General features: G+C 36.9%; 1 protein-coding gene across 1 annotated transcript in view; it reads right to left on the reverse strand.

Moving 5' to 3' along the window:
* Positions 1 to 2,913: 2,913 nt before the first annotated feature.
* The window catches only part of chl1b (cell adhesion molecule L1-like b), a 55,309-nt gene continuing 33,219 nt past the window's right edge, over positions 2,914 to 25,003 (reverse strand). Inside the window, exons 16-29 of the mRNA XM_016238944.1 lie at positions 22,390 to 22,587; positions 22,092 to 22,162; positions 20,540 to 20,762; positions 18,742 to 18,857; positions 18,343 to 18,547; positions 17,271 to 17,393; positions 12,516 to 12,692; positions 10,915 to 10,944; positions 10,370 to 10,444; positions 7,786 to 7,893; positions 7,161 to 7,322; positions 6,668 to 6,799; positions 5,568 to 5,640; positions 2,914 to 3,578 (exon numbers count right to left, since the gene is read on the reverse strand). Of these exons, the coding sequence (XP_016094430.1) occupies positions 3,377 to 3,578; positions 5,568 to 5,640; positions 6,668 to 6,799; positions 7,161 to 7,322; positions 7,786 to 7,893; positions 10,370 to 10,444; positions 10,915 to 10,944; positions 12,516 to 12,692; positions 17,271 to 17,393; positions 18,343 to 18,547; positions 18,742 to 18,857; positions 20,540 to 20,762; positions 22,092 to 22,162; positions 22,390 to 22,587 (1,895 nt within the window). The 3' untranslated portion in view covers positions 2,914 to 3,376. The remainder of the gene's footprint in view (positions 3,579 to 5,567; positions 5,641 to 6,667; positions 6,800 to 7,160; positions 7,323 to 7,785; positions 7,894 to 10,369; positions 10,445 to 10,914; positions 10,945 to 12,515; positions 12,693 to 17,270; positions 17,394 to 18,342; positions 18,548 to 18,741; positions 18,858 to 20,539; positions 20,763 to 22,091; positions 22,163 to 22,389; positions 22,588 to 25,003) is intronic.

Here is a 25,003-nt window from a genome sequence, read left to right on the forward strand (position 1 = left end):
CATTCCAGAAATTTTGTAAACTTTCTAGAATTTTTTGGAAAGTTTCCAGAAACTTGCCGGAAATTTTCCACCCCTTTGCAACCCTAGTCTCAGTTATGGAGTGTAGTAACAATGACCTGAGAGGAATTCAGTATTAGTCTTAATATTGTTGTAGTGTCAATCGTGTTGCTAGGTCAATTGTTTTGTACATTGTAATTGAATATCTTTTCATATAGGATTAGTAAATTAGTAAATTTCTAAATATTTCATGTCTGTAGTAAATTCGGTATAAGTGTAACTTAATTGGCCAGTAAACCTTTTGATTTATGAATTCTTAAATTTTAATATGTACTTAAAGTCACCTGAAAAAGTATCCATATAAATACTACTATGCCAGCTAAACATGCTTCAATGCTACCGTAAATAATACAGACCGTTTAGCCATATTCATCATGAATTTGAAGCTTACGCTTTCATTTTAGGTATCGCATTTTAAAGCAAAAGAAAATATGCATTGCTAAGCTCCAGCAAGTAATGAAGACAGAGACTGCAGAAAATCCAATCAATACACTGTCTCTGTGAGCACTGCACTGCTGCCCCATCTTCACTTGAGGTCTGTCTCTAGCATCATGCCAGAAACAGAAATTAATTAAATATACAAATATTTCACATTTTCTCTGGGTCAGGCTGCTGTCTAGACTCCTAATTATAAAAACGAGATGGCTGTTGATTGGATGCTGCAGAAGCTTCATCTAATGTCTCTCTATGAAATGCAAACCCTCATTACAGAAAATGTAGGCATTGCATGTGTTTCAGTTTCCAAAAGCGAAATAAATGCTAACAGGGGACAGATCAATTATAATTCTGTTTACATATTTGAAAGATAGCAGTAATGAAATTCAGCTCACATAGAAAATGTGAGAATTTGGGGAGTGTGAAATGTGAAGTTGTGAATTATAGAGATACTGTATAAAGAGATGCAGATATCTTGTGCACTGTTAAGCCAATGCATAAGTCTCAAGCTAAGGGTTAGATAAAGAAATGCTGATACTTTTTCAGAGTTTTTACAAACAGTTGACTCAGTGTTTGAAAGAAGTTATTAGTAAAGATCCGATAAAATAGCTTTAAAAAAAAGAAGATGTTTCTGCAACAGCAAGGAAGTGATTGGTTGATGGTGCTGCAAGAATGAGCATGGTCTCAGCAGGGGCAAACTGGGTCATGCTAAACAGCCAAACCTTGACCAGAACACTCAAGCACTAAATGTATCATTGAGTTAATCTTCAGTTGAATCAGTAGCCAAATAAAAGCTTGTGTGTTCTCCATGGAGAGGGTCAGCTCAGGTAGCAACCATGCTGAGATCATGTTACCAGCAGATACTATTCACTTTATCTCAGAAACAACAAAGATAGTGCACTTTCACATCTTTTAAAAATTGTTATAAAAACTCCTCTCTTCTTTATTTTGCTGAAGTTGCTTTACATAGAAGAATAATGATGATGAATGAAGCTTTAATCTGAAGTGAATAGCTGATGGCCCTTGAGACTTCAGGACCAATTCATTTGCTGCCAAGTTGCAATATGCTGAGCTTATTCTTTCAGATGTCCAGTAAGAAATTTTAAAGAATCTATCTATCTATCCATCCATCCATCCTACCTTATAATTGAAGTTGCAGATATTTTCATTTTATTGTGCTGCTCCACAGAGGCTGATCTTTGGGCTTTCTAATACAATATCAGCTTTTTATTTAGTGGATTTCATCTGTTGTATCCTCAGGCTGCCCACTCAGTAAAAATGTTGCATTATTGATATATCTGTGTTGCTGCGAGATGCCGTATCTGTATATGCTGAACACATCATAAGAGTGGCTGACCCCTCCGTTCTTCTTCTCATTGTCTCATTTCCAACTGCTCCACCACTTTCAACGAGGTTATTTCCCTGACAGAGCACATCCGTGTTCTTACAGCCAAATACATAGATTTCCTCTGGGATGAAAGCTTATTGAGCACAATGTCTGATATGCTTGGTAAAACCATATTACAGGAATATAGCACAATCTATGGTGCGTAGCTCTCAGACAGATGTACTATTTTATAGATCTTTACTTACGATATATCTTTTCACAGACTCTGCCTGCAGTATCCAATACTTTTTGCTGTGTTAACTCCAGTGTTTTTTAAAGTCCTTGTCATCCTCAGTCTGCTTTTACCTTAATGTATCCAGCTGTGGGCCTGGAATATGAAAGCCGCGTAAAATGTTTACCACACGTTCATAAAAGCCCCATAATAGGATGCATGTGTTTAGGCATTAATCAGCACAGAAGGTTCAAGAAGCAAAAAGGCTGTGATGCTGCATTCAGCAAGCCCAGAGGGAAGAAAAAATTAACCAATTTAATGTCAAATCTGCACACAAACCTCATTCAACATCCTTAAACATGCAAACAGAATTTACAGAAACATTGTACAGAATCTGGGTTTGACTCTATGTGGAGACATTCCAAAAACACACATAAATGAACAAAATTGCATTTCCTGGAGGACTTTTGTGATAGGATTTAATGCCAATGTGGAATTTTGGAATTCCAACCCTGTATCACGGAATCCATGAGAATTTGTTTTGTCATACTTACCAGAACATCAAGGTCATTCTAAGGCAACATTTTTTTTTTTTTTTTTTTAACATATGAACATTGAGTATTTGCCTATTTGATGATATACTGTATTATGGCTAATGGGTTAAGCGCAGCAGACTCACTGTAGGGTTTATGTGGTACTGAATATGGCTATGCAGCTTGTTAGTATAGCCCGGACCATTAATGATAATCATTTCAATGCAAAAACTTTCAAAAAAGCATGTGAGTAATTGTGAGTCAACCCTTATGTTGCCTTACGCTTTTTGGATTTCAACTGAAATTATGATTAAGCAACAACTCCTTTGTACACATTATAACCCACATTTAATGAATGCACAGTATACAGTATCTGAATTATAAAATGTCAATAATATTTGCTTCGAAAGAAAAATAAAAATACAGAGTTCATACCCTGACATAAAACTTGCTTGGCTACATGATGACACGAAGAAAGCAAACACAGTGTACAGAGTTTGCATTTACAAAAAAAGCAAACTTTCTGGCAGCTCCAAAGTCACCAATGATTTGCAAAGATTTAATACAAAAACACCCCACAAAAGTATACACAACTGACATGATTGATCAGTTACAGCACGCGAAACAAACTAAGCTTTGTAAAATGATGCGAGTATGACTGAGAGTTTGACAATAACACATTAATTCCAAAAATGTCCTTCGGGTGCCGTTATGCCGTGCTTTTTTCCTTCCGTTTCCTTTTGACTGACCTTTTGTGAGAGCTTGTCCAACAAATAAATTGTCCGTGGACCATTATGCTGTGCTCTGATTGTTTCCCTTGATTTCCATGGAGACCCTCTCTTTGCGTCCGGAGTATTCTCCGATAAAAGAGCCGTCCTCGTGGAAGTGAGCATCCTCATCGCCGTAGTCCACCATGCTGTCTCCGCTGTCCCTTCCTTTCAGGTCACCATTCAACGAATGCTGGCTGCTTTTCAATGGTTTCTCATCATTATCGCTGTGTAAGACATGGGAAACAAAATTGAGTTTGGCTGCCTTGTCCTTGTTATGCTAAACCAGTATCTTCAGTGCCGATCCTAGACTTCTGGGGGCCCTACGCAAAACCGTGTTGGCGGGGGGTGGGGGTGAGTGGTTATGAACATTCACCGTGTTTCATTCCGTCGCAAATCGCGCTCGCGGAAAGCGCTTGAGAAACAGTGTCTCTTCCGTGGCTCGGTACGCTTTCAACTATTTTTTTTAGTCACGAGCAAGACTGTACGACATTCACATTACATGATTTGACTGATTTTTAATTTTTTACGTAGAAAGGGCGACAGCGCACCGCATTAAAATAAGTGATCATTCATGTTTTCATAACCGCTGGCCAAATTCAAAAACCAAACTAAAATTAAATCCTATTTGAGAGCAAGGGGGCCCCCTGGTGTTTCGGGGGCCCTACACAGCTTGCGTATTTTGCGTATAGGGAGGATCGGCTCTGAGTACCTTCCTCTAGTAGATATAGAGGAGCTCTTCAAATGCTGAAAAAAATAATTCAAAAAAATATATAACATATGTTTAACATTGATATTAATAATACATGTTTCTTGAGCACCAAATCAGCGTATTCGAATGATTTCTGAATGATCAAGTCACACTAAAGACTGGAGTAATGACTAATTTTAAAATAGACTACATTTTATAAAATATTTATTTTTTATAAATGTTAAAATAATAAAAATGGTTATTTTAAATTGCAATAATATTTCACAGTATTACTGTTTTTACTGTATTTTAAATAGCCTTGGTGTGCATAAGAGACTTCTTTCAGAAAACATAAAAAAAAATGTACTGACCCCAAACTTTTGAATGGTAAGTCTTCTGAAGTCGTATGCAAACTTTATGTGAGGGACAAAATTAGAAATTTAAGTTGTGCTTCACTTACAATATAATGAGGAGATAGTTCAGCCCTTGTTTGTGCCCAAAATTCAATATCAAAATGTGTTTAACAAATAACAAATGCTGATTTACAGTCGAATATGTTATTTATTTTGACAAAAGTGCATAGTCGGTTCCTTACACAAATCTGCTACTTGTATTCAGAAGACCTGAAATATAACAAACAAAAAAACCCATACAGGTTCATAACAACATGAGGGCGAGTAAATAACAACAATATTGCCAGTATTGTGTGAACAACTCCTTTAAAAAGAGCAATAGAGAAACACTCCAGCATGACAACTCATTCCTGTTTCTAACACACAGTGCATGAAACCACCAGCCCCAAACCCAACAGAATGGCTAATATGATAGGAATATTACAAATTCTGAAGGTGGAAGGGTGCATTTGAGCATGCATTATCTTCACTCAAACCGTGAAGCTCATGCATTCACACACTGTTTGACGTCTGCATAAAACAAGCCTTGTGTTTCAAATAGTGAAACATAAGACACTGAGCTGGGCAAATCTAGAGTTCAGCCTTCATCATGAACACAGCTCCGATAATCTGCTCAAAATATTTCAGATTAATAATTATCACTACACACACTGTTCTTGAAGAGATTGTTACTGGATTGCTGAATGATTAATAAAACAAGAAACACATTTATTGCCGGCCTCAAGATAAGTGTCTTTCAACTAAACCGGATTGCTTACCATCATCCTACCGGGAAATCTTTTGTTTGCTCGATCTCAAATTACAACATAATTTTCATTTTTACAGCAAAGCTATTGTTTCTAAAGTGCTACATGTGTTCTAGCTACTCACAAAGTCACACGTGAAACAGGAACACATCAGTGGCACTGATGTGTGAACAACATTGGTTTTGTTGTTATTGTTTAGCACATACGTGTGGTGGTTACTTTAGCTTGCTGCACGTCCAGAGCTCAGGCTGGTTTGGTGCTGGCTTTCAAACCAAAGAAAAAAATGCACAAATTACAAGGAAACCGTGTTAGAGGTTGCCGTCATTCTGCCATGTGGCAGTAAATCTTGCTGGCGGTTTGAAATACCTGTATTCACAGAAGGTATCATCATTTATGCCCTGGGACTCCAAGTCGGGGTGCAGGTCCTCTTTCTCTTTCACTGAATCAACACAAGAGAGCACTGTAAATTTAGAGAGACTAACACATATTCTTTATCTCTCTATTAACATACATTATATTTATTAATATTATATATACACTGTGTATATAGTATTGGGGTATGTAAGACTTTTTAAAGTATTTGACAAGTCTCTAGGCTGCATTTATTTTACCACAAATACAGTAAAAATTAAATTATAATAATATTTCAGAATGTTGTTTTAATGTTTCATTTCTCCAGTCTTCAGTGTCACATGATCCCTTTTTAGAAATCATTCTAATATGCTGATTGGAAACATTTCTTATTATTATCAATGTTGAAAACATGTGGTGCTGCTTAATATTTTTATATCATTATTCTTCTTATTATTTTTATGTATTTATTTAATTATTAATTAATTAATTTTATTAAAAAAAATGCACTAACCCAAAACTTTTGAAAAGTAGTGTGTAAGGCTACATGATTTGCATTTAATCAATCAAGAAATTATCAAGATATAAATGTATAAGTAGTTAATATAAGTATGTACTGTATTTAAAGGTAATTTACATGAGCAAGCACATCGGCAAGTTTATATTAACACATGTAAATGAACAGATCTGGCTCATGCCGTTTCTGTACAGTAATCAGAAAACTTTCACAGTTGTAAAGGTTACAGCGGTTTAGAAGATCCAGTTAAAAATACAACTGTGTTATTGGGTAGAACCTTGAATCATACCCAATTTGCAGCCCCCAACGAAGATGTGCAAAATATTCTAAATATAAACACATTAACACGTTCCATGTGCTGCTGTGATGATCGAGCTGTGAATTTTATATACAGTGTTTTTCCATCTTAATTTCAGTGTGTGTTTTTTTACTTCTAGTTAAACCTTTTGGCTTTTTTTATACTTAAAAGAAAATCTCCAGACAGTTTAGATATTTGTTAGAGTTTTCTGACTGCCATTTAGCGGATTCAGTTCACCTTCACAAAAGAACTCTGCAATTTTCCCCAGCAACTGATTTGTTTCATTGTGTGAGAGAATACCTGAGTACTTTCCGCCTTTATTTCGGTTCACAAAGCACACTATGAGCACAATGAGGGTGAGCAGAGCTATGGCACACATGAGCCCGATGAACCAGCCCTGGTTGGAGATGCCTCCATGAATACTGGCCAGACCTGCGAGAGACAAAACATTCTCTTAGTTTTGACATTTCCTGAGGACACTTTACCGAATATTGACTTCAACTGAGAACATCTCACACTAAATGAGACACCAGGCAAACTCTAGAATGTAAATGTGCAGATATTAATATTAAACTGCCAGACTGCATGTCTAATTAATCAACGGCAGAGGTTGATAAAGCATAATTCCTTTTATCAAGTCCACAGAACACATGCTCTGGGATGACATGAGGCACACCACGCATGATAATTTTATCACAGGCTGTTGCTCGCACTCTTGATGAGATGGGAAAAGAAGAGACAAAGACGATTTTGCTTTGCATTTCTGTCATCTCGGAGACTACGTTCCCCTCACCTTTGGCACTGGTCCTGATAACGTCTTCAAAAATACTAGAATTATCAACCCAGCTTTTAGTCATAAGACGCACTGTGTATTCAGTCGCAGGTTCGAGCCCTTCAATGATGTGGAAAGTCTTAGAAGAATTTAGCGCATCGGAAATCTTCCAGTTACCTTCACCTACAGGATGTACATAGTGGGTGAAGTGGTGTTAGTATACTAAGAAATCTCTACTATAAATACACATAATTATACTGTATATGAGGGGAGGTGAACAATTATTATGGCTGCCAAATTAGCATGTTAATTAAGTAATGCTACTGAAAATTGAACCTACAGGTATTTGTAAATTCCATCAAGATTACATTATGTAATTTACTCAAAAAACAAAACCAAAAAAAAGACAGCCTTAATAATTATATTTTAAATATATAAACTATAAATTATTACTATGAAAATGAGGATACATAGATATAAAGATATATAGCTACTTGTAAATCTATGACAATTCTCTAAAGGCTACACAAATAACTAATTCTAAACAATTTTATTTTTGATTGAATTTACCATGACATATTAAACTACACAAACCTCAAGGTTTAATTTACAAGAACAAGGATGGAGAACAGTAAGAAAAGCTTACGGTTGTTCATAAAGGCAACATATAACTCTGACTCCGTCTGTTCTGTGCCTGGAATCCAGCTGATATTTGCAAAGTTGTGACTAACTGAGGTGCTAATATTCAACAAAGCTGAGAAAAGAGAGAAATGACACAGAGGGTTAGTACTGTAAATGACATGAGGAAGGGTTGCTTGTTAGATGACTTTGAGGAGAAAGAGTGCCTTCTTTATTTTCTTTATATTCACTGTAATACATGAACTTTGCCAGATATCACTTTAACGAAATGCTGCTTATTGGCAGAGCCATGCTTTCTAATGCGTTAGAGTTGCAATGCTCTGGTATTGCAGTAAAGGCCCGTTTGCACCAAGGATGATAACTATAAAGTTAGAGCTTAGAAATCATTCCAAATGTAAAAGAATAGCATAGTCCACACCACAACTATAGCAATAACAGAACAGAGAAAACAATATTGTTGGAATCACTTTCAAAATTAACATTAAACATATTGATAGCCAATCAGAATCCATCCTGCTTTAACGTGCTCAAGCATTAAAAATGGTACCACATGCTTATAATTAACATAATGAAATTGTGCAATGGTGTGGATGTTGATATAGTTATCGTTATAGTTATCTTTATCTTTTTAGTTATTGTTCTTGGTGTGAACGGTCCTTAGCGCTGTCCTAACCAGGCGTGAAACAATAAAAGCTATTTTTCACAACCTGTTTTTAAGTAGGTTGCCCCGCCCACAAGGAAACCTGATTGGTCCAAAGTACAGCTCTGCATAACAAAATATTGCGCAGCTTCATGTCAACTTGGAATTATCATAATGATATTAAAAACAAATAGATAAATAACTTGGAGTTGTTTATATCCTCGGATGAAATAATGTGCTTCAATGGAAACCCTCATAATAACTAATTCATAAATAAATGCATTTTACTAGTGTAGAATTAAGAAACGCTGGAGTGTTCAAACTAATTCTAAGTAATTACCAGTTTGACAAAGATGTGCTACTTAGAGGAGCTCATAATTACTGTCATTTTGTCACGTGAACACTAAATGTGTTTTGATTGGCTGGTAGCTTGTTACGTTGCAGAGCATTTTTACATTCATTGTGGTCAGACTAATTACTTGTCACTGGAAACCCTAGTGTCGCGGCTGGTTAGGACACAGCGTAAAGAAATTAACGTGATGGGATGGCACAAACAAATGGTGGATCTTTAGATGATAGAATGGAGTGCGGTTTAATTTCCATCAGAAACATAGCTGCGAGTCTTCTGTAATTAAATGACTAATTAACGACCTGAAATAATGATGTGCTCGTTACACTGGGCGAAATAAGAGGAAATAATAGGAGATAATTGTAGACAGAGTCTCAAAGTAATAATTACGCAGTCACCAAATTCTGAGAGCCACAGAAAGACCTGAACACAGCATACACTGTTTCTATTCAGGAAGCTAAAAGTATTCGACTTGGACAATTGCTACCTTCACGGCGTGCTACCGGAGCTATATCAATCACAGATAACGTGTGTTTTCATCACCTTCAGGTGTAGCAATTAGGCAGACTGTTGTCTGCTGTCAAAGCTCATTACCACACATCTCAATCACACAACACCTCTCCCTTTGGGCAAAACATGCAAATGGAACACATTTATTCTCAGGCTCTTTTCAGGAATCCATCTGCACCAAAGGACCATGGCTATCCTGCCCATCGCCCCATGCTTGAATGACATACTCTAATCCTGATGCGTTTCCATCCACCCTGTTATTGCAGAAATTGCTTTAATCATCGGTGCGGTGTGACACCTTTGCTTGACACAGAAATGGTGCATAAATATTGAGCGAGCTAGCTGGAGGTTTGTCAGTCCGCATCTGCCGCCACAGCGGGAGGGAGGAAAGCTTGCGCCACACGTGTCCTGCGAGACTGGTCCCGAAAGCCACTTTTGTGGGGAAATTTAGCAACGGAATTTAAACGGCTTCCTCTTATCCATTTAAAAGCCACTTCTGGGCTACATCACCACTGCTCCTCAGTCCCCCGATAAGCCCTAACAAATCAGACCTTGCCACTTCATCCATTAATACTGTAATGTTTGGGGTCAGTAAGATTTTTACTTGTTTACTTATTTTAAAGGAATGAACAGTTTATTCAGCATTCCGACAGTAAAACTTGAACTTTTTGGTTTATCAACGGTTTTCACAAACATATTAATCACTGTTTTCAACTGTGACAATAATAGGAAATGTTTCTTGAGCAGCAAATCAGCATATTAGAATGATTTATGAAGGATCATGTGACACTGAACACTGGAGAAATGATGCTGAAAATTCAGCTTTGTAAATGACATTTTTAATGTATTAAAACAGAAAACATCTATAATTATATTTCACAATATTACAGTTTTTATTGTATTTTTGTTCAAATTAATGCAGCTGAGGTGATCATACTATAAAATAGTTCTTTTAGAGATATTAAAAAACAACCTTACCAACCCCAAACATTTGAATGTGTTTGTTATTACATAACTGAATATTTGCTGACATAAAAAGCCCAATTTGTTTCTCATTTGTTCTTTCAGACTTGTTTTTGTGTGGTTTAGTACCTATAGAAGACAGAGTAGCATTAGCCATAGGGGAAACAGTGGTTTTTCTTGGAGGAAATCGTGAGCCGGATTTTCCTGGAAAGAAAGACAGTATTTTAAATGGTTTGAACTATTCTAAGAGAGTGATGTGGCTAAGAAAGAAGCAGCCATGTGATGTACTAAACAAGCGGATGCTAAATGAAATATAAAAATTGTCTATGTTAGCTGAACTATAGCATTATGCAAGAAACATTTCGAACGGATCGAACAGGATTAAATGGAATAAATCAATTAGTTTCAGCTACCAACAAAGAGCAGATTACAGGTTAATAGTGAGATTTATCTAATTTAGCAACCATCAAGACCTATACTGTCAGCTAGACTCACACAAGGACAGGGCAAAAGAAAAAAAGCATTATGCTTCTACGGTATATGAAAATGAAATGATTACCCTATTATGAACACATGCATTTTCAAGATAGAGTCCAACAATACAGCTACAATTGTATCTTCTTGTCTAGTGTGTTAGCTATTTCTAGTGCTAAAGAAAACAGAAGACTTCATACTGATGTTGAAAGAGGCCACATCTGTTGAAGCTGGCAAAACAAAAGCAATAAAGCAATGAAAAAGACATATTGCAAGCACGACAGAAAGACACTGAAATCACGACAACTTTAGTTCATAAGACAGCTTGTTTATAAGACAGCAGTGCCTGTTACCGAAGCATTAAAGTGAGAAAGCAATAGCAAGAAGCTTGGAAAATTCCATTCCAAAGTATTTAAAAATATGATGTCATATTTTTAAATGTCTCACCAGAAATAAGTATTAAAGAAGGGCTTTGAAAGGCATTTTGTATGCATCAGATGGAAATACCATGGTATGTGATATATATATAGTAGGGAAAAACTGCCATATTAATTTACCATGGTATGTGCATGGAAACTAAGGTACTTCAAATACAATGGTTTCACAATGTTTTGGGTCCAAAAAACAGGAAATTGCCATGGTAATATGCCCAGAAATACACGGAAATACAGTACCAAGATACTTTTAAACTGTAACTGAAATCTACAAATGCAAACACTTAATGTGTATTTTGGACGTTTTCTTTCCACTAGTCTGAAAAAAAGACATGTTTTGAAAGCAAAATAGCTCAAAATCTGAAAAAAATACCAATGATTTTGCATGTAGTGCCTTGCTTAAAATAATTTTCTTGGCAGCATTGTTGTTTGATGTTATATATTAGACATTCATTTACATGTAATTTGTACAAGGCACTTAGTCGAATACACCATGGTTTCATTGCCAAAAAACACGGTATTGCTATGGTAACATGTCCAGAATTGCATGAAACAAACATTAACTATTTTAAAATAAGACATTATCATATGCTCCCAACTGCACATAAACAAAACATTTTTTACTAACTGTATTTGAAATCAGCTGATTTTCTTGATGTATACTGGTCATGTTTAGGCGGTTGTTTCCCATTGACACATAAAGATATCTCCCCTCACATCAGAGCAGTCATTTGTTTTCTTGACTGTTTTCTATTACTCTGCCGAATATTGGAATTACGCCTTGGGATTTTCATCTCGGTCATATTTCTTCCGTAAACACAACTTCCATACGAACCCTTGGCGAAACGGAAATAAACAGCACTTTATCAACAATCTGCTAACTGCCGATGATAAGTATGGCAGGGTGAACCATTAATCATGATAAATGTGCTGTAAATTCACAGTTGTGTGGTTTTTTCTTTTAATATATTTTTTGATGTTGATTACCAACTTACTTCTACGTCTGTATTAATAACAATCCAGCATTTCCATCCCCAAAGGCAACATATCATTTCTTCTTCCTTTTTGCAGGCAAGCTCTTACCCTCAAATCAATAAGCGCTTGGTCTTCCAAGACAGTGATGAATGCAGCCCAGTCGCACACTGTTATGATATTGTTTAGCTATAAAGAAATGCTTAGATGGGCATATGAAAAGCTTGGTGAGATGGGAGGTCGAAATAATGTCCCCTGCATTCGCCGGGTCGATGCCCATAACAACAGCAACTTGGTCATCCATGTCAGAGCGCCAGATTCCCTGTCCTTTGGAATGCCACAGGCTGACTCCCCCGAGACCCCCCCACCCCTGAGCAGCTGCTGCCCGTACTCACTCGCTTCGGGGACAGTGGTGCGCTCCTCGCTGACAGCTGGTCCGCAGCCCACCCGCGTGCAACACCGTAGGTAAAACTTATATTTGCTCAGTGCTTCCAGATCCTGGAGGTGCAGCTTATTGCTGTCAGCAGAGATGTTGAGGGTCATCAGAGAACCTAGTTCCTCTGTGTCATTTACTAAACAGGAAAAGGAAAAAGAGCATACCGTCAATGCAATCTAAACTATTTATATAGTACCACATATTAGAATCCATTGATGATCACACAGATAATAAAAAATAAAGCTATGCAGCAAAGTGGCATGTGTTCATCATGTGTTGGTCGCTCAGCTGGACTGGTTGCAGGAAGGCCATGTCATTGAAATGTCAGACGTGTTTAGTCAGCCAGAGGGCTTTTTTTTTTCTTCTGACACAGACACAGACTGACAGTCTGCACTAGGATTGCCACAATACCCAAAATTTGATAGTGGATGACAATAAGGTTGTCACGATACTACTGTATGTCTTATGGTATGTTGCAAAGCATCACAATGTTATTGTATGGACTACATGTTGTGGCTATTTTTTGATGACATAAAATATAAATACATATTTATAAATTTATTTTATTATATTAATTATTTTTATATTTCACCCCCCCCCCCAAAAAAAAAAAAAAAAATTCAACCGAACCAAACCCTTTCATTAAATTTCTTCTGACACAGACACAGACTGACAGTCTGCACTAGGATTGCCACAATACCCAAAATTTGATAGTGGATGACAATAAGGTTGTCACGATACTACTGTATGTCTTATGGTATGTTGCAAAGCATCACAATGTTATTGTATGGACTACATGTTGTGGCTATTTTTTGATGACATAAAATATAAATACATATTTATAAATTTATTTTATTAAATTAAATATTTTTATATTTCCCCCCCCCCCCCAAAAAAAAGAAAATAAATTGCAACTGAACACACTCCTTTCATTAAGTTAAATATGAATAAATATTAAAACAAAAAAGTTTTTCCAAGCAATTATTGGTAAACAGTCAGCACAGTCAACCTACTCAGAGTGGATTGAACTAATACTGTTCAGCTGTTCTGAAACTGAAAACTCAGAGTTTCCAATCTCAGGGTAAGTCAACTCAGAGTTCAAGTTTTAACTCAGAGTTTGTTGAACCTCCTTTCTGGAATACACCCCAGAACAGAAATCTGAACATTGGATGAAGCCAGGTTCAAAATACATTTTCATATTTTTAGGGGAAAAAATTCAGGCAAATGATTTATGAACAAACCCTTCTGTAAAAACCTTCAGAATATAGACAAGAATAAAACTGCAAGTTTGGTGTATGTAAGTGCTACTAAAGTGGAGATTTATGGTTCAGTGCATGAGAAAAACAAAAATTTTGACAAAACGGCCATTAAAGATATGTACTGTAATTGACATCGCAAATAGACAAAGTGTAATAAAATAAACACTTAAATGTGTATTTTGGGTAATTTCTTTCCACTAGTCTAAAGACATGTTATGGCAGCAAAATAACGTCTCGGTTACGTATGTAACCCTCGTTCCCTGAAGGAGGGAACAGAGACGTCACGTCGGAGGACCGACGAAATTGGGATCTCGCTTAGAGGGACCAATCTACTTCGAGTGTAAACTAAACGAGCCAATGCACATTGGCATGCGATTATTGCATCCAGCTGCTGCTGATCACAGCGTGAGTATAAGTAGGCAGCAGGTGCAGCGCATATTCAGGTTTTCGCTGAGGAGCCGAGCCGGTGACCCGGCTGCTCAGCGGTGGTACAGGAGCTGTGGCGACGGGACGTGACGTCTCCGTTCCCTCCTTCAGGGAACGAGGGTACAGCTACTGCCCCTTCCAGTGTCCTGTGGAAGCCACCTGCACCCCTATTTTTTGGCGTAGGCCAGGGCTTCTTCACAAGAGGACCAGCTACTGCAGCAATGGCACTACCCAATGAGTAAGACTTGATAACATTGGGAAAACGTACCCGTTCTACTTGGAACAGGGGCGTTACGGAAGCTCGAACCTTCCCGAAGGAGGTTGCCAATGTGCATTGGCTCGTTTAGTTTACACTCGAAGTAGATTGGTCCCTCTAAGCGAGATCCCAATTTCGTCGGTCCTCCGACGTGACGTCGAGAGTGACCGACTGAAAGGGAACTCAAAATCTCTAAATTGAGTATAGCATGTAGACGCAATTTTTAAATATTTTGACACAAACTAGATTTTCTCTCGTTCTCTCCTTTTTTTTTTTGCATTCACTCGTGACAAACCACTTCTGTTTGCATTAATAACCCTGGCAAGAACTGCAGTTGACCTTTCACACATCACAGCAAGGGACAAGCGTTATTTACAGATGATGCATACACATAAGCATGTGTGCATTTGAAAGTAGCTGTCAGTCATCAGGCAGCATTTGTGTACCGAATTGGGTACTTCCAAATAAAACATAATTTCTTATCCATGTGCTAATGATGTGTTATTGAGCTATTATGCTTATGTTGTGTAAACACGTTTGGGTCTGCACAGCAACATGTTCTGGAGTCCCCCTTTCCTTCAAACAATTCCCAATAAGTCTGTCAAACAAAAATAAAAAAATTAAAAAACACTATTTCTGAATCCTCCATAAGTAATTTGCAATGTGTGAATTGTTAACTCTGTGCGATTTCAGCATAGTTGGATCTGGCTGCGGGCCATCTGTGCAGTGGCTCTTTAATCCCAGTTGCTATTTTCCATTCAACGAGTACAGCTGTGCGCTCTCTCGCCAGCATTTTACACACCACTTTCTTCAAGGGGACTTCAATGAGCCCACTTCAAAGGGAGCACAATGGTTCTAGCAAGCTCTCCTGATGAAAACGTCACTTCTTTTAATACACAACCTGACACTTGGCCTCAATGATCAGCCGCAGCATCAAACACAATTAGCTAACGAGGCCTCCCAGACTGCATGCATCATAATCAGCTCCGTCATCACTCCTGCTGGGATCTGGTTGCGTGTTGAGCGGTGCACGTGCCCAGCCTGGTGTTGTGATACGATGTATGTAGAACAGTGTAGGGTCAGTGCGAGAAAGCGGGTCGGCTTGATCGCAATGGTATACCAGTTCACAAATGTCTTTGACATGAGCGCTTTGCAATACATGTGCCAGGATCGAGTAGACCAGGGTTGTGAGGGAACTGCAGGGATTTCGGAAAGTGAATAATTCATTAAACCATACATTTACATTTAAAATCAAATTTAAAAAAATGCTTATGAAAAATTCTTAAATATTTTAATTGTTTACCTGCATGTGATGTGACCACTAAGTGACATAAGATAACAAATCATTTAAATATTCATTTAAAATCTCAGGGGTTACTTAAAGTAAATCTTTTAGGTCAAAGCGGTGATAAAAAACTTTGGCAATCCCTGGTCCAGACAATGAGCATACCTTATATTTCTTAGAAAAATAAAGAGAAACCAATTTTTTAAAAAACATTTTCCCTAGGGGCATAAAAAAATCGGAAAAGTGGTGGGATAGCACATTGTAAAAAAATTTAGCTTTGCGCATGAATATTAATTCCATGTGGTTGTTCACCCAGTAGTCTGCAGTATATTCCTACTTAAAGTCAAATCAGTCAATTATATATATATATATTTTTTTTTATTAAAATGTCTTTCGAAACAAGATTTTTCAATAATTTTTCTATTTATATTATTTTATATATATTACATGAAGTTGCTTTCTTGTTTCACAGATTTTTTGAATTTTATTTGAACTATTTTTAAAAAAAAAAACCAATTAAAACTAACTGCAGTGTAGTAGCCATAGTATTAACTAGGCATGAGTGCTGATGATGCTTTCATGCTACGGGTTTACAGTGGCTTCTGATTGGTCTAAAAGTTTTTTGTATGTGGTCGGCTGTAATTATTCTTAATCTTACCATTACACTTCGAATATCAAAATCTATATCTTGAAAAAAATCCCCTAATATTTACAGATATGCTTCACAATGTTTTGCTTTTCCCTACAGTTCATCACTTACCTATTAATACGATGCACATTGTTAACCCACTATGTTTATGTAATCAGCAGTGTTTCTCACTGTAATTCCTAATTAAAACCAAAGCATACTCTAATGACATGCAGTAAATAGCTGTTTAATTCACTAGTGTGCCTTCAGTTAGATATAACAGGACCTGTATAATAAAAATAAGCAAATTGAGTGAGGCAACTTTAACAAGTCAAAGTAATTGTTTTCCATAAATCATTTAGCAAATATACAACTGTGTCTTATTGAGGTCCTGTGCAGTTATTTTCATAATACTGTAGTCTCGGTTGAATTTAAGATGCAGCTGCCAACCCTAAGGTAGGTGGTACAACAATATCTCCTAGTGGTGAGATGTAGGCATCACTCGATGTAATGAGACATGAACCATCAAAGAGCACTTTGCTGTTTTTGTATGTCCAAATCCGCATTTGCATCACAGGGAACATGTTGACACAGGGCAATAGCTTTTTTATGCTCTGTAGTCTGGCCCTTTAAGTGACATGAACAGAGTCCTAAAAACCTTCAATGCAAATCCAGTGGTTTGTGGTTTCACTGTAGAATCGCTGTAATGACCAGTAATGCTGCTGTGTCATGGGCCACGTCAGAAATGAATATCAGTAATAAAAGCTGTTTACTCAAACCCCAGCGTGTAACCCTCACAGCAAGATGCAGACGTTTATAGTGAGGGTTATGAACAAATTGGAAATGCAATGTTCACATACTTAGCTGATATTGGAGGATAAAGCCAATTATGACTCCATTTGCGTCAACCGGAGGAGACCAGGTCAAGGTGACCTTGTGTTTCTGGATGTTTGTAACACTGAAAGCAGCTATTTGACCAGGAACTAAAGGTAGAGAAAGAAACAAAGAGTTGACAGTTATATTAATAATTTAAAGGAACATTTCACACAAAAATGGTCATTAGTATTAATTTCTTCTGTGAAATCTTCCCCTATATCAAAAGCCTCACATCTCATTTGTATTTCCAAATATTCAAATTAGCTGTCACTAGAATGGTCACATGACAAACCACAACCAACTTCTGCATCCAAATTCGCATACTTATACTTATGCCCTAAAAGTATGTACTCTTTTTGTAAAGAAAAAAAAAACACCTTTGAGTGTGTAGCAGAAGAGCAGGCAACCTTTGGGACATACCACTTCATGATAATTGTGTCTTTAACAGAACGCACAGATTTGCAACATACTATGATTTAGGACACAATAATTGTAATTTTGAATACTATTTAGCATTATAGTATGCAAATTGGGACATAGCACATGTATTTTTACGTAAACTAAAGGCTGGAACACACTACACATTTTAAAATCGGAAACATATTTTACAAATAACATTAGACATCATACACTTGTCAACATTGGAAATGGTTACATAGTACAACTTGGCATCATACTGTATAATGACTGTGGATCACATACTACTAGAATTTTCAAAAACAATAAACTCACAGAAACATGACAAATGGAAAGAATGTGTGTTCTAAAATCGCCTCAAGAAACAAATGTGTTTGATATCCTCTGACTGGACAGATAGTCTGAAGCTGAAAGCGGACAGAAAAATCTGAGTCTGTGCCCGAAGTGCATGATGTGATTTTCTATGAAATCTGTCAAATCCAACTGCCCAAAACCTGCAGACTGGCTCTGACTTTCATCAACTAGCATCTACTCATCCTGACTGCAAATCAGGGGAAACATGTGCAAAAGCCTTAACCTCACAGAACCAAATGTATTATGTTTAGCTCAGGTGTTCACACACATCCTCTCCTCACTCACCTCCCTCAGGTGTTTTGAAGCTGACCGGATGACTGCCAGGCCCGTTTCCTCTGCTGTTAAAGGCCATGACAATGAGGCTGAATTCAGAGAACGGCCTAAGCCCTGTGACCACCGCATGGTTCCTCTCGCCTGAGAATGTCAATGTGTGTTTGTCACTATGTGTTTTCTTTGAGTCCAGCAGACTACGAAGCCTCCAATAGCTTATCTATAAATACAAGAGATTAGATTCCTCCATAGGTAGTGAAATACAGCTGATGAGTAAAACAACACCAGTTTAATACATGTGGAAACCTTTGACAGCTTGCTGGGAAACAAGATGAGTTCAAGGTCAAAAAGGGGGTCACTGGCCTTTAAACCATGCATGGCTAAAAAGCAAAACACATGTTGGTGTGGAATTACCCTGTAGCCCCCCAGATGTCCATTGAGTTTGTCCTTGCGAACATGGTCCCATCTGACCTTCATCATGGTGTTGTTCATCACGTCTACGGCTACATCCTCTGGAGCAGCCGAGGGGACTATGGACGAATCACATGCAAATGAAATATTACAAATAGCTCTATAAAGCTGCTTTCAAATTACACTGTTCCTACATCAAGATAATGCCAGTGAATTAGATTCAGCTATATCCATGAAATGAGACCAAGAAATGTGGTGTAATTTTGTGGGTAATCATGGGAAAAACTGAGGCGGGTGTAATAGTTGTTTATGTGGAGTTATGGACTATCATATTGTTTTTATGCTTTGTAGCTACATTTCGTTATCAAACACTTGGCAAATTGGCTACACAACAGTGATTTACCATACACAAATCTATATAAACAACATATCACATTCACAATCTCACAGACACCATATATGACACTTGCTAATGGGAAGAGATTTGATTATAATGGAATAAAACCTTAACACCAGTGTTGGAGAAGCAACACTGAAAATCTACCTTGCCAAGCTAAGCTACATATAAATGAAACATAATTATATTAAGCTTTTTTTTTTTTAAAGTAGCTAGCTATATGATGGAAGCAATATGTTTTGTCCATAAATAACTCTAGAGTAATATTTATGTTGTTTTGTTTAAAAAATGTGCATGTTATGATTCATAAATTGTACCTTTTTATATCATACCAATAGTCTGGATTTCTGTAGACAGAATTGTCTTTCTTTTTTTGTGGACTATCCCTTTAAAGGTATTAAAAGAATTGTGGTGACACTTTATTTTAAGGACCAATTCTCATTATAAACTAGTTGCTTATTAGCATGCATATTACCAGCATACTGACTTTTTATTAGTACTTATAAAGCATGATCATATTTTAGATCCCTTAAAACTCTTAATTATAGTGAATGTGTGTTCCCTATTCTAAAGTGCAACCAGAATTGTTAACAGAACAATTAAGGAATCGGAAAAGATAAAACTCTGCCATACAAGGATTCAGACAGGTGATTCATTTTATGAATGTGGTAATTTACTGTACATTAACTGTCCAAATGAACTGATTCACTAGAATGAATCATACTTTCATTCCATCAGCTTGCTCAGATTTAAAGCTGCATGTGCAATGTGCAATGTGCTTAACTAGCTAAAAAAGAATTAAAAAAGAGGGAGAGACTGAGAGAGAAAGGGGGACTAAACTAATCGTACTGCACAGATATGTAGTGACCTGAGATAACATCGAGAGGGCAACTCCAAAAGAAAACTGAAGGAAAGAGAATAATTATAGCCGCAAATGTAAATAGCTCATAGCCATGATAACATTTCATTTGTTAGTCTACAAAGACTCTGAGTGAAGAAATCATTCCCCCTTGTGCAATTTAATATCCTCAATAAGGCAAAACAAATCGGCATATCAGCGCAACTGTTTGGATATTGTGTAAAGGCAAGATGGTATTTCATCAGTGTTCTCTGCCCTCTAGGTTTGTTGATATTCTCGTCACACATGTTCTGCACTTTCGCTAAAGGGGGGGCTTGTTTCCGTTTACAGGCAATGCTTATTTGCAATGCAACAAGACCCTTACAGACAAAGGAAAGGTTAGAAAAAAATAAGATACGTCTTTCAAAATCTTCACCTGCTTTGTATGCTCTCAAAGGTACACATGCACAGTGCATTGACAGTGAGTGAAATGTCAATGGTATTGGCTTATTTGAATGCATGCTCATCTCCACAGCTCAGACACAATAGAGGTTCTTCCTACTTACAATCCTCTCCTGAGTACGCTGTTATTATTTTGGGGTCCGGACCCCAGCCCACGTGGTTCTTGGCCTGAATTTTGATCTCGTAAAGGACGAACGTTGGGGTGTTTTTAACCAGAAATGAGTGCCTCTTCACCATGTGCTCCGTCCAGTCCTCTCCGGTGCCTTGTCTTCTGTAGCTTACTTTGTACTCCAGACCAGGCCCGTTGTGTTCAATAGGTGACAGTGGCTGTGACAGGAGAACGAAAGAGCTCAGTAAGTTGACAGGAAACAGTAAATCAAAGGAAATAGCATTTAGTTCTCAAACACTTTGTGTTTTTATTGTCTCAGCCTCAGACCGTATGCTGAATATTGCACACAAAAAATGGCAGAAATCAAAACTTACATTTAGACTATCTGGCTTTACACAGGTTATTAGTTTATGTTTATGTAATGAACACTTCTGAGGAAGACTAGTTTTGTTCAAGATAGTTAGTAGCAAATTAGCTACTGTAGATACTGGCAAATGGAACTGTATATTCATGCTTTGTTTTCTTGAAACAATCATGTGAAATAATAAATTACCTTTCAAAAGTCTGAGGTTGGTAAGATTTTTTTTTTTAATCTCAGAAGTCTCTTGTTTGATAAAAATGGAGTAAAAACTGTAATGAAATATTATTACAATTTAAAATAATAATGTCCACTTTAATACATTTTAAAATGTAATTTATTCCAGTGATGGCAAAGTTCAATTTTCAGCAGCCATTACTCCAGTCCCTTCAGAAATCATATTCAATATGCGGATTTTGCTCAAGAAGCATTTCCTACCTTAATATTTGCTTAACATTCTCCAAAAAGTTGATTTCTCACTATTTTCTGTTGTTGTTTTTATTATTATTATTATTATTATTATTATTATTATATAATTAATTGATTTTATAAATCATTTTTTTCCATGCAGGTGTATTATTGTGGAAACTTCTGCAGAATGTTCAGTGCTGATATACCTGGGTAACTGTCAGCGATTTTTCAAACATTATAACAACTGACTTCTATTAGCAAAGCTCTAACAGCTAACTATGCTTTTACAATCATCTTGCATCAAAAGACCGAACAAAATGCAATTATTCACTAATATTCACCATTAACAATGAGATTCCTCGTATTAGCATGCAAAGGTGGCCAAGTAATAGCTCAGACACTGTAAAAGATTTTTACCTTTATGTGAAAATATAAATTTATGTATCCCGTTCGTTTTACTTTTCAATCAAAGACTCACTCTGGGCTCCTTTTGATGGGAACCTGTGTCCAGAGAGATCCATTTCAGCAGGGCTTTGTAACTTTCCAAACAGCACGGCGATAGAGATAGCTGTATTTTGCTATGCAAAATCTCCCATCTTGGGGAATACGCTTATCGATAATTGGAACCTAACAACTGACACTGTTAGTTTTCTCTCCCCCTGTGAGAACTAAATGAAATTCAGTATTTGAGAGCACTTCTTTATCTGTGCAGCCCTTCCAGTGCTTTGAACTTTAGATATTCCCAAAGACTACTGGAATTGAACGTTTAGCATCGTACCTCCCAGTTGATATCCATTTCATGAGGCAAATGACCTTCGATCTTGATATTTTCTGGGTTCTTGTCGGGTGCTTTGGAAAGAGTAGAAATATGGATTTTGTTGGAGGTGAAATTGTTAGTGGAAGAAAGAAAAATGGCCTGTGAAATATGCACTTTAGACTGGAGCTTAAACGACAGGGAAAATCAATTATCTCACAAGTTTGAATATTTTAAAGTTCAGGAGGGCGATGAAGTTGGCCTCACTGCTATCTGTAAAGGTGGCATGGTTAGGAGAAACAGTAGGAAAGCTCATAGATACCTGATGCTGGAGTTTTGTATCTTTCAGTGGCCTGGTTTGGCCGACCTCTTCCCACCTCATTGATGGCATAGACTCTAAATCGGTAGTCCACGTGACTGTGAAGCTTTAGCAGAGCGGAGTGATGGTTTCCCGGTACTCTCATCATCTCCCTCCAGCTGCCCGGCTCATGTTGGCTTTCCTCAAACTCTATAACAAACTCTGCACAAGGTATAAAATTAGAACTTGAGTCAATACATGCACAACATTTTAATTAACTGGATTTTGTCAGGAAATATTCTTTAAATTGACTGACTCAAACTGACTACTTTAGGTTACATCAATGAAAATTTTTGTTGAAGGGTAAATCAGATAGAAAACAGACCAGTAACAGTAACACAATAGTAACAACTGTGCATTTCCAATCTTTTATAGTGCGTGAGCAAAATTTATCTGTCCATAAACTGCATCCCAGTGCAGCTGTGTGATATTCATTTTGTGTAATACTTTGTAACGTCCCAAATTTAAATATAATTTTAATTTCATTTTACACTACCATTTAAAAAGTTTGGGGTCAGTTAAGACTTTTTAAAAGTAATTAATACTTTTATTCAGCAATAATGCATTCATTTAAAAAGTGAAAGTAACAGACATTTATAATATCATAAAATATTTCAATTTCAAATAAAATATTTTCTTTTGAACTTTTTGTTCATCAAAGAATCCTGGGGAAAAAATGAAAAAAGCACCACAAATGTTTTTATCATTGAAATTATAAAATATGTTTCTTGAGCATCAAATCAACATATTAGAATGATTTCTAATACATGATGTGACACTGAAGACTGAAGTAATGGCTGATGAAAACTTAACTTTGCTATCACAGGAATAAATTAAATTTTAAACTATATTAAAATAGAAAAGAGTTATTTAAAATAGTAATAGTTTTTAAAGTGATAAAAATGCATCCTTGGTGAGCATAAGAGACTTCATAAACCTAAAAAAAAACTACCAACCACAAACTTTTATGTTGAGTCATTTATATAATATATCATTTATTTCATTTATATATTTATATAAGAGGTTGTTCAAGTCCTTGTCTATAATCCGTACGTAGTGTATCCAAATTTAGTAATACAGTATATGGACAATATGAGTGTTATGGCTATGTTACCAGTAATGGAGCTGTTATGGTCATCTCCTGGAATCCACTGCAGTTTCACACTTCTGCCATTATGTTCGGAAAGGATCACATCCTCTGGTGGATCAGGAACATCTAAGAAAACAACAAGTTTTATTTAGGGCTGTCAATCGATCAAGCATCTCGAGTTCATTTAGATTCATTACATGATATAGTTGCTTTTTTTGTTTTTGTTGCCATTTTATAGATATTTTGGAGACAGCGGGAGAAAAGAAGGAAATGATAGGGAGAAGAGGGAGGTTGGGTCTGGGAAATGACTCCAGCTGGTTTCAAACATGTCAGAGCTTATGCACTACCTGCCAGGTCATGTCTCCAGCTAGTTCATTTGTACAAGTACTACATGGTGCTGTCTTATTAAGGGTATAATTCCAGCCGTGCTGCAGCAGGTAGCAGAATCCCACCTGCGTCGTGTGCTGAACCCAATTCAGCCCTCAAAACTTCTGTCCATCTTTACTTTCCTAAAATGTGTAGACCAAAATCACATAACTCACCCACAACTGAAAGCTGTGCAACCGCCACGTCCTGATCGACTGGTGTTCTGGCCACACAGACATAAAAGCCCTGGTCTCCAAAGCTCACATTAATGATTTCAAGCACTCCATCGTTCAGGATATATCTACAGACACCAGCAAATACACTGATTAGATAGCTCTGATACTCTGATATTATTATAAAATAATGACATCCTGTTGTATTTTACCGTGCGTTCTCACTGCCATTGAGGGCCATGCCATCTTTTTCCCAGAGAATCTCAAAGTCATCACCGATGGAGGGATCGAAATCTGCCTGGCATGAAAACTGGAGAGTGGTTCCGGCCAAAACCCGCAAATCGCGTGGAGGATCGACTATTCTGGTGGGATCTGACAAGGAAAGCAAAACTCATTTTGGATTATATGGATTAACTTAATTTGATTGATTTTTGAATCTAGTAAACCCCTTGAACTTGATTGATTTACAAGAGTATCTGTTTCTCTTACCTTTGACTTCAAGTGTTGCGGCAATGGCAACTTTGCCCTCAGTGTTTTGAGCAAAACAAGAATACTCCCCCATGTCCTCTTTCATTATGTTGTGGATCTCCAGCGAACCATTCTTATGAACAGAAAACCTTTCTCCTTCCACTGCATTGGCACTGTCAGCTTTACTCCTGTGCAACCATAACTGGGTCATTTTCATAAAACAGCACTAACTGTGTGCATAATAGTGTTCCTGTCTTTCTAAAAACCCTCACTGCACCTAAAAGCCTGTAAACCACAATAATCCAAATAGACAAAAAGTTGCTGAAAAGTTTTTTTTTGCCCTGCAAAAAATAACTAAAATAAATAAATAACAGTGCCTATTTAGCACTAAAAAAGGTGACCAAAATGTTGCTGTTCCTTTGCATTCGCTTTTATTGTTGTTGTCTTTTTTTCATCTTCAGTGTTTGCACGTATTTTTTTT

The sequence above is a fragment of the Sinocyclocheilus grahami genome, unplaced genomic scaffold (genome assembly GCF_001515645.1).
Source record: "Sinocyclocheilus grahami isolate Dianchi unplaced genomic scaffold, SAMN03320097.WGS_v1.1 scaffold551.1, whole genome shotgun sequence".
Lineage (NCBI taxonomy): Eukaryota > Metazoa > Chordata > Actinopteri > Cypriniformes > Cyprinidae > Sinocyclocheilus > Sinocyclocheilus grahami.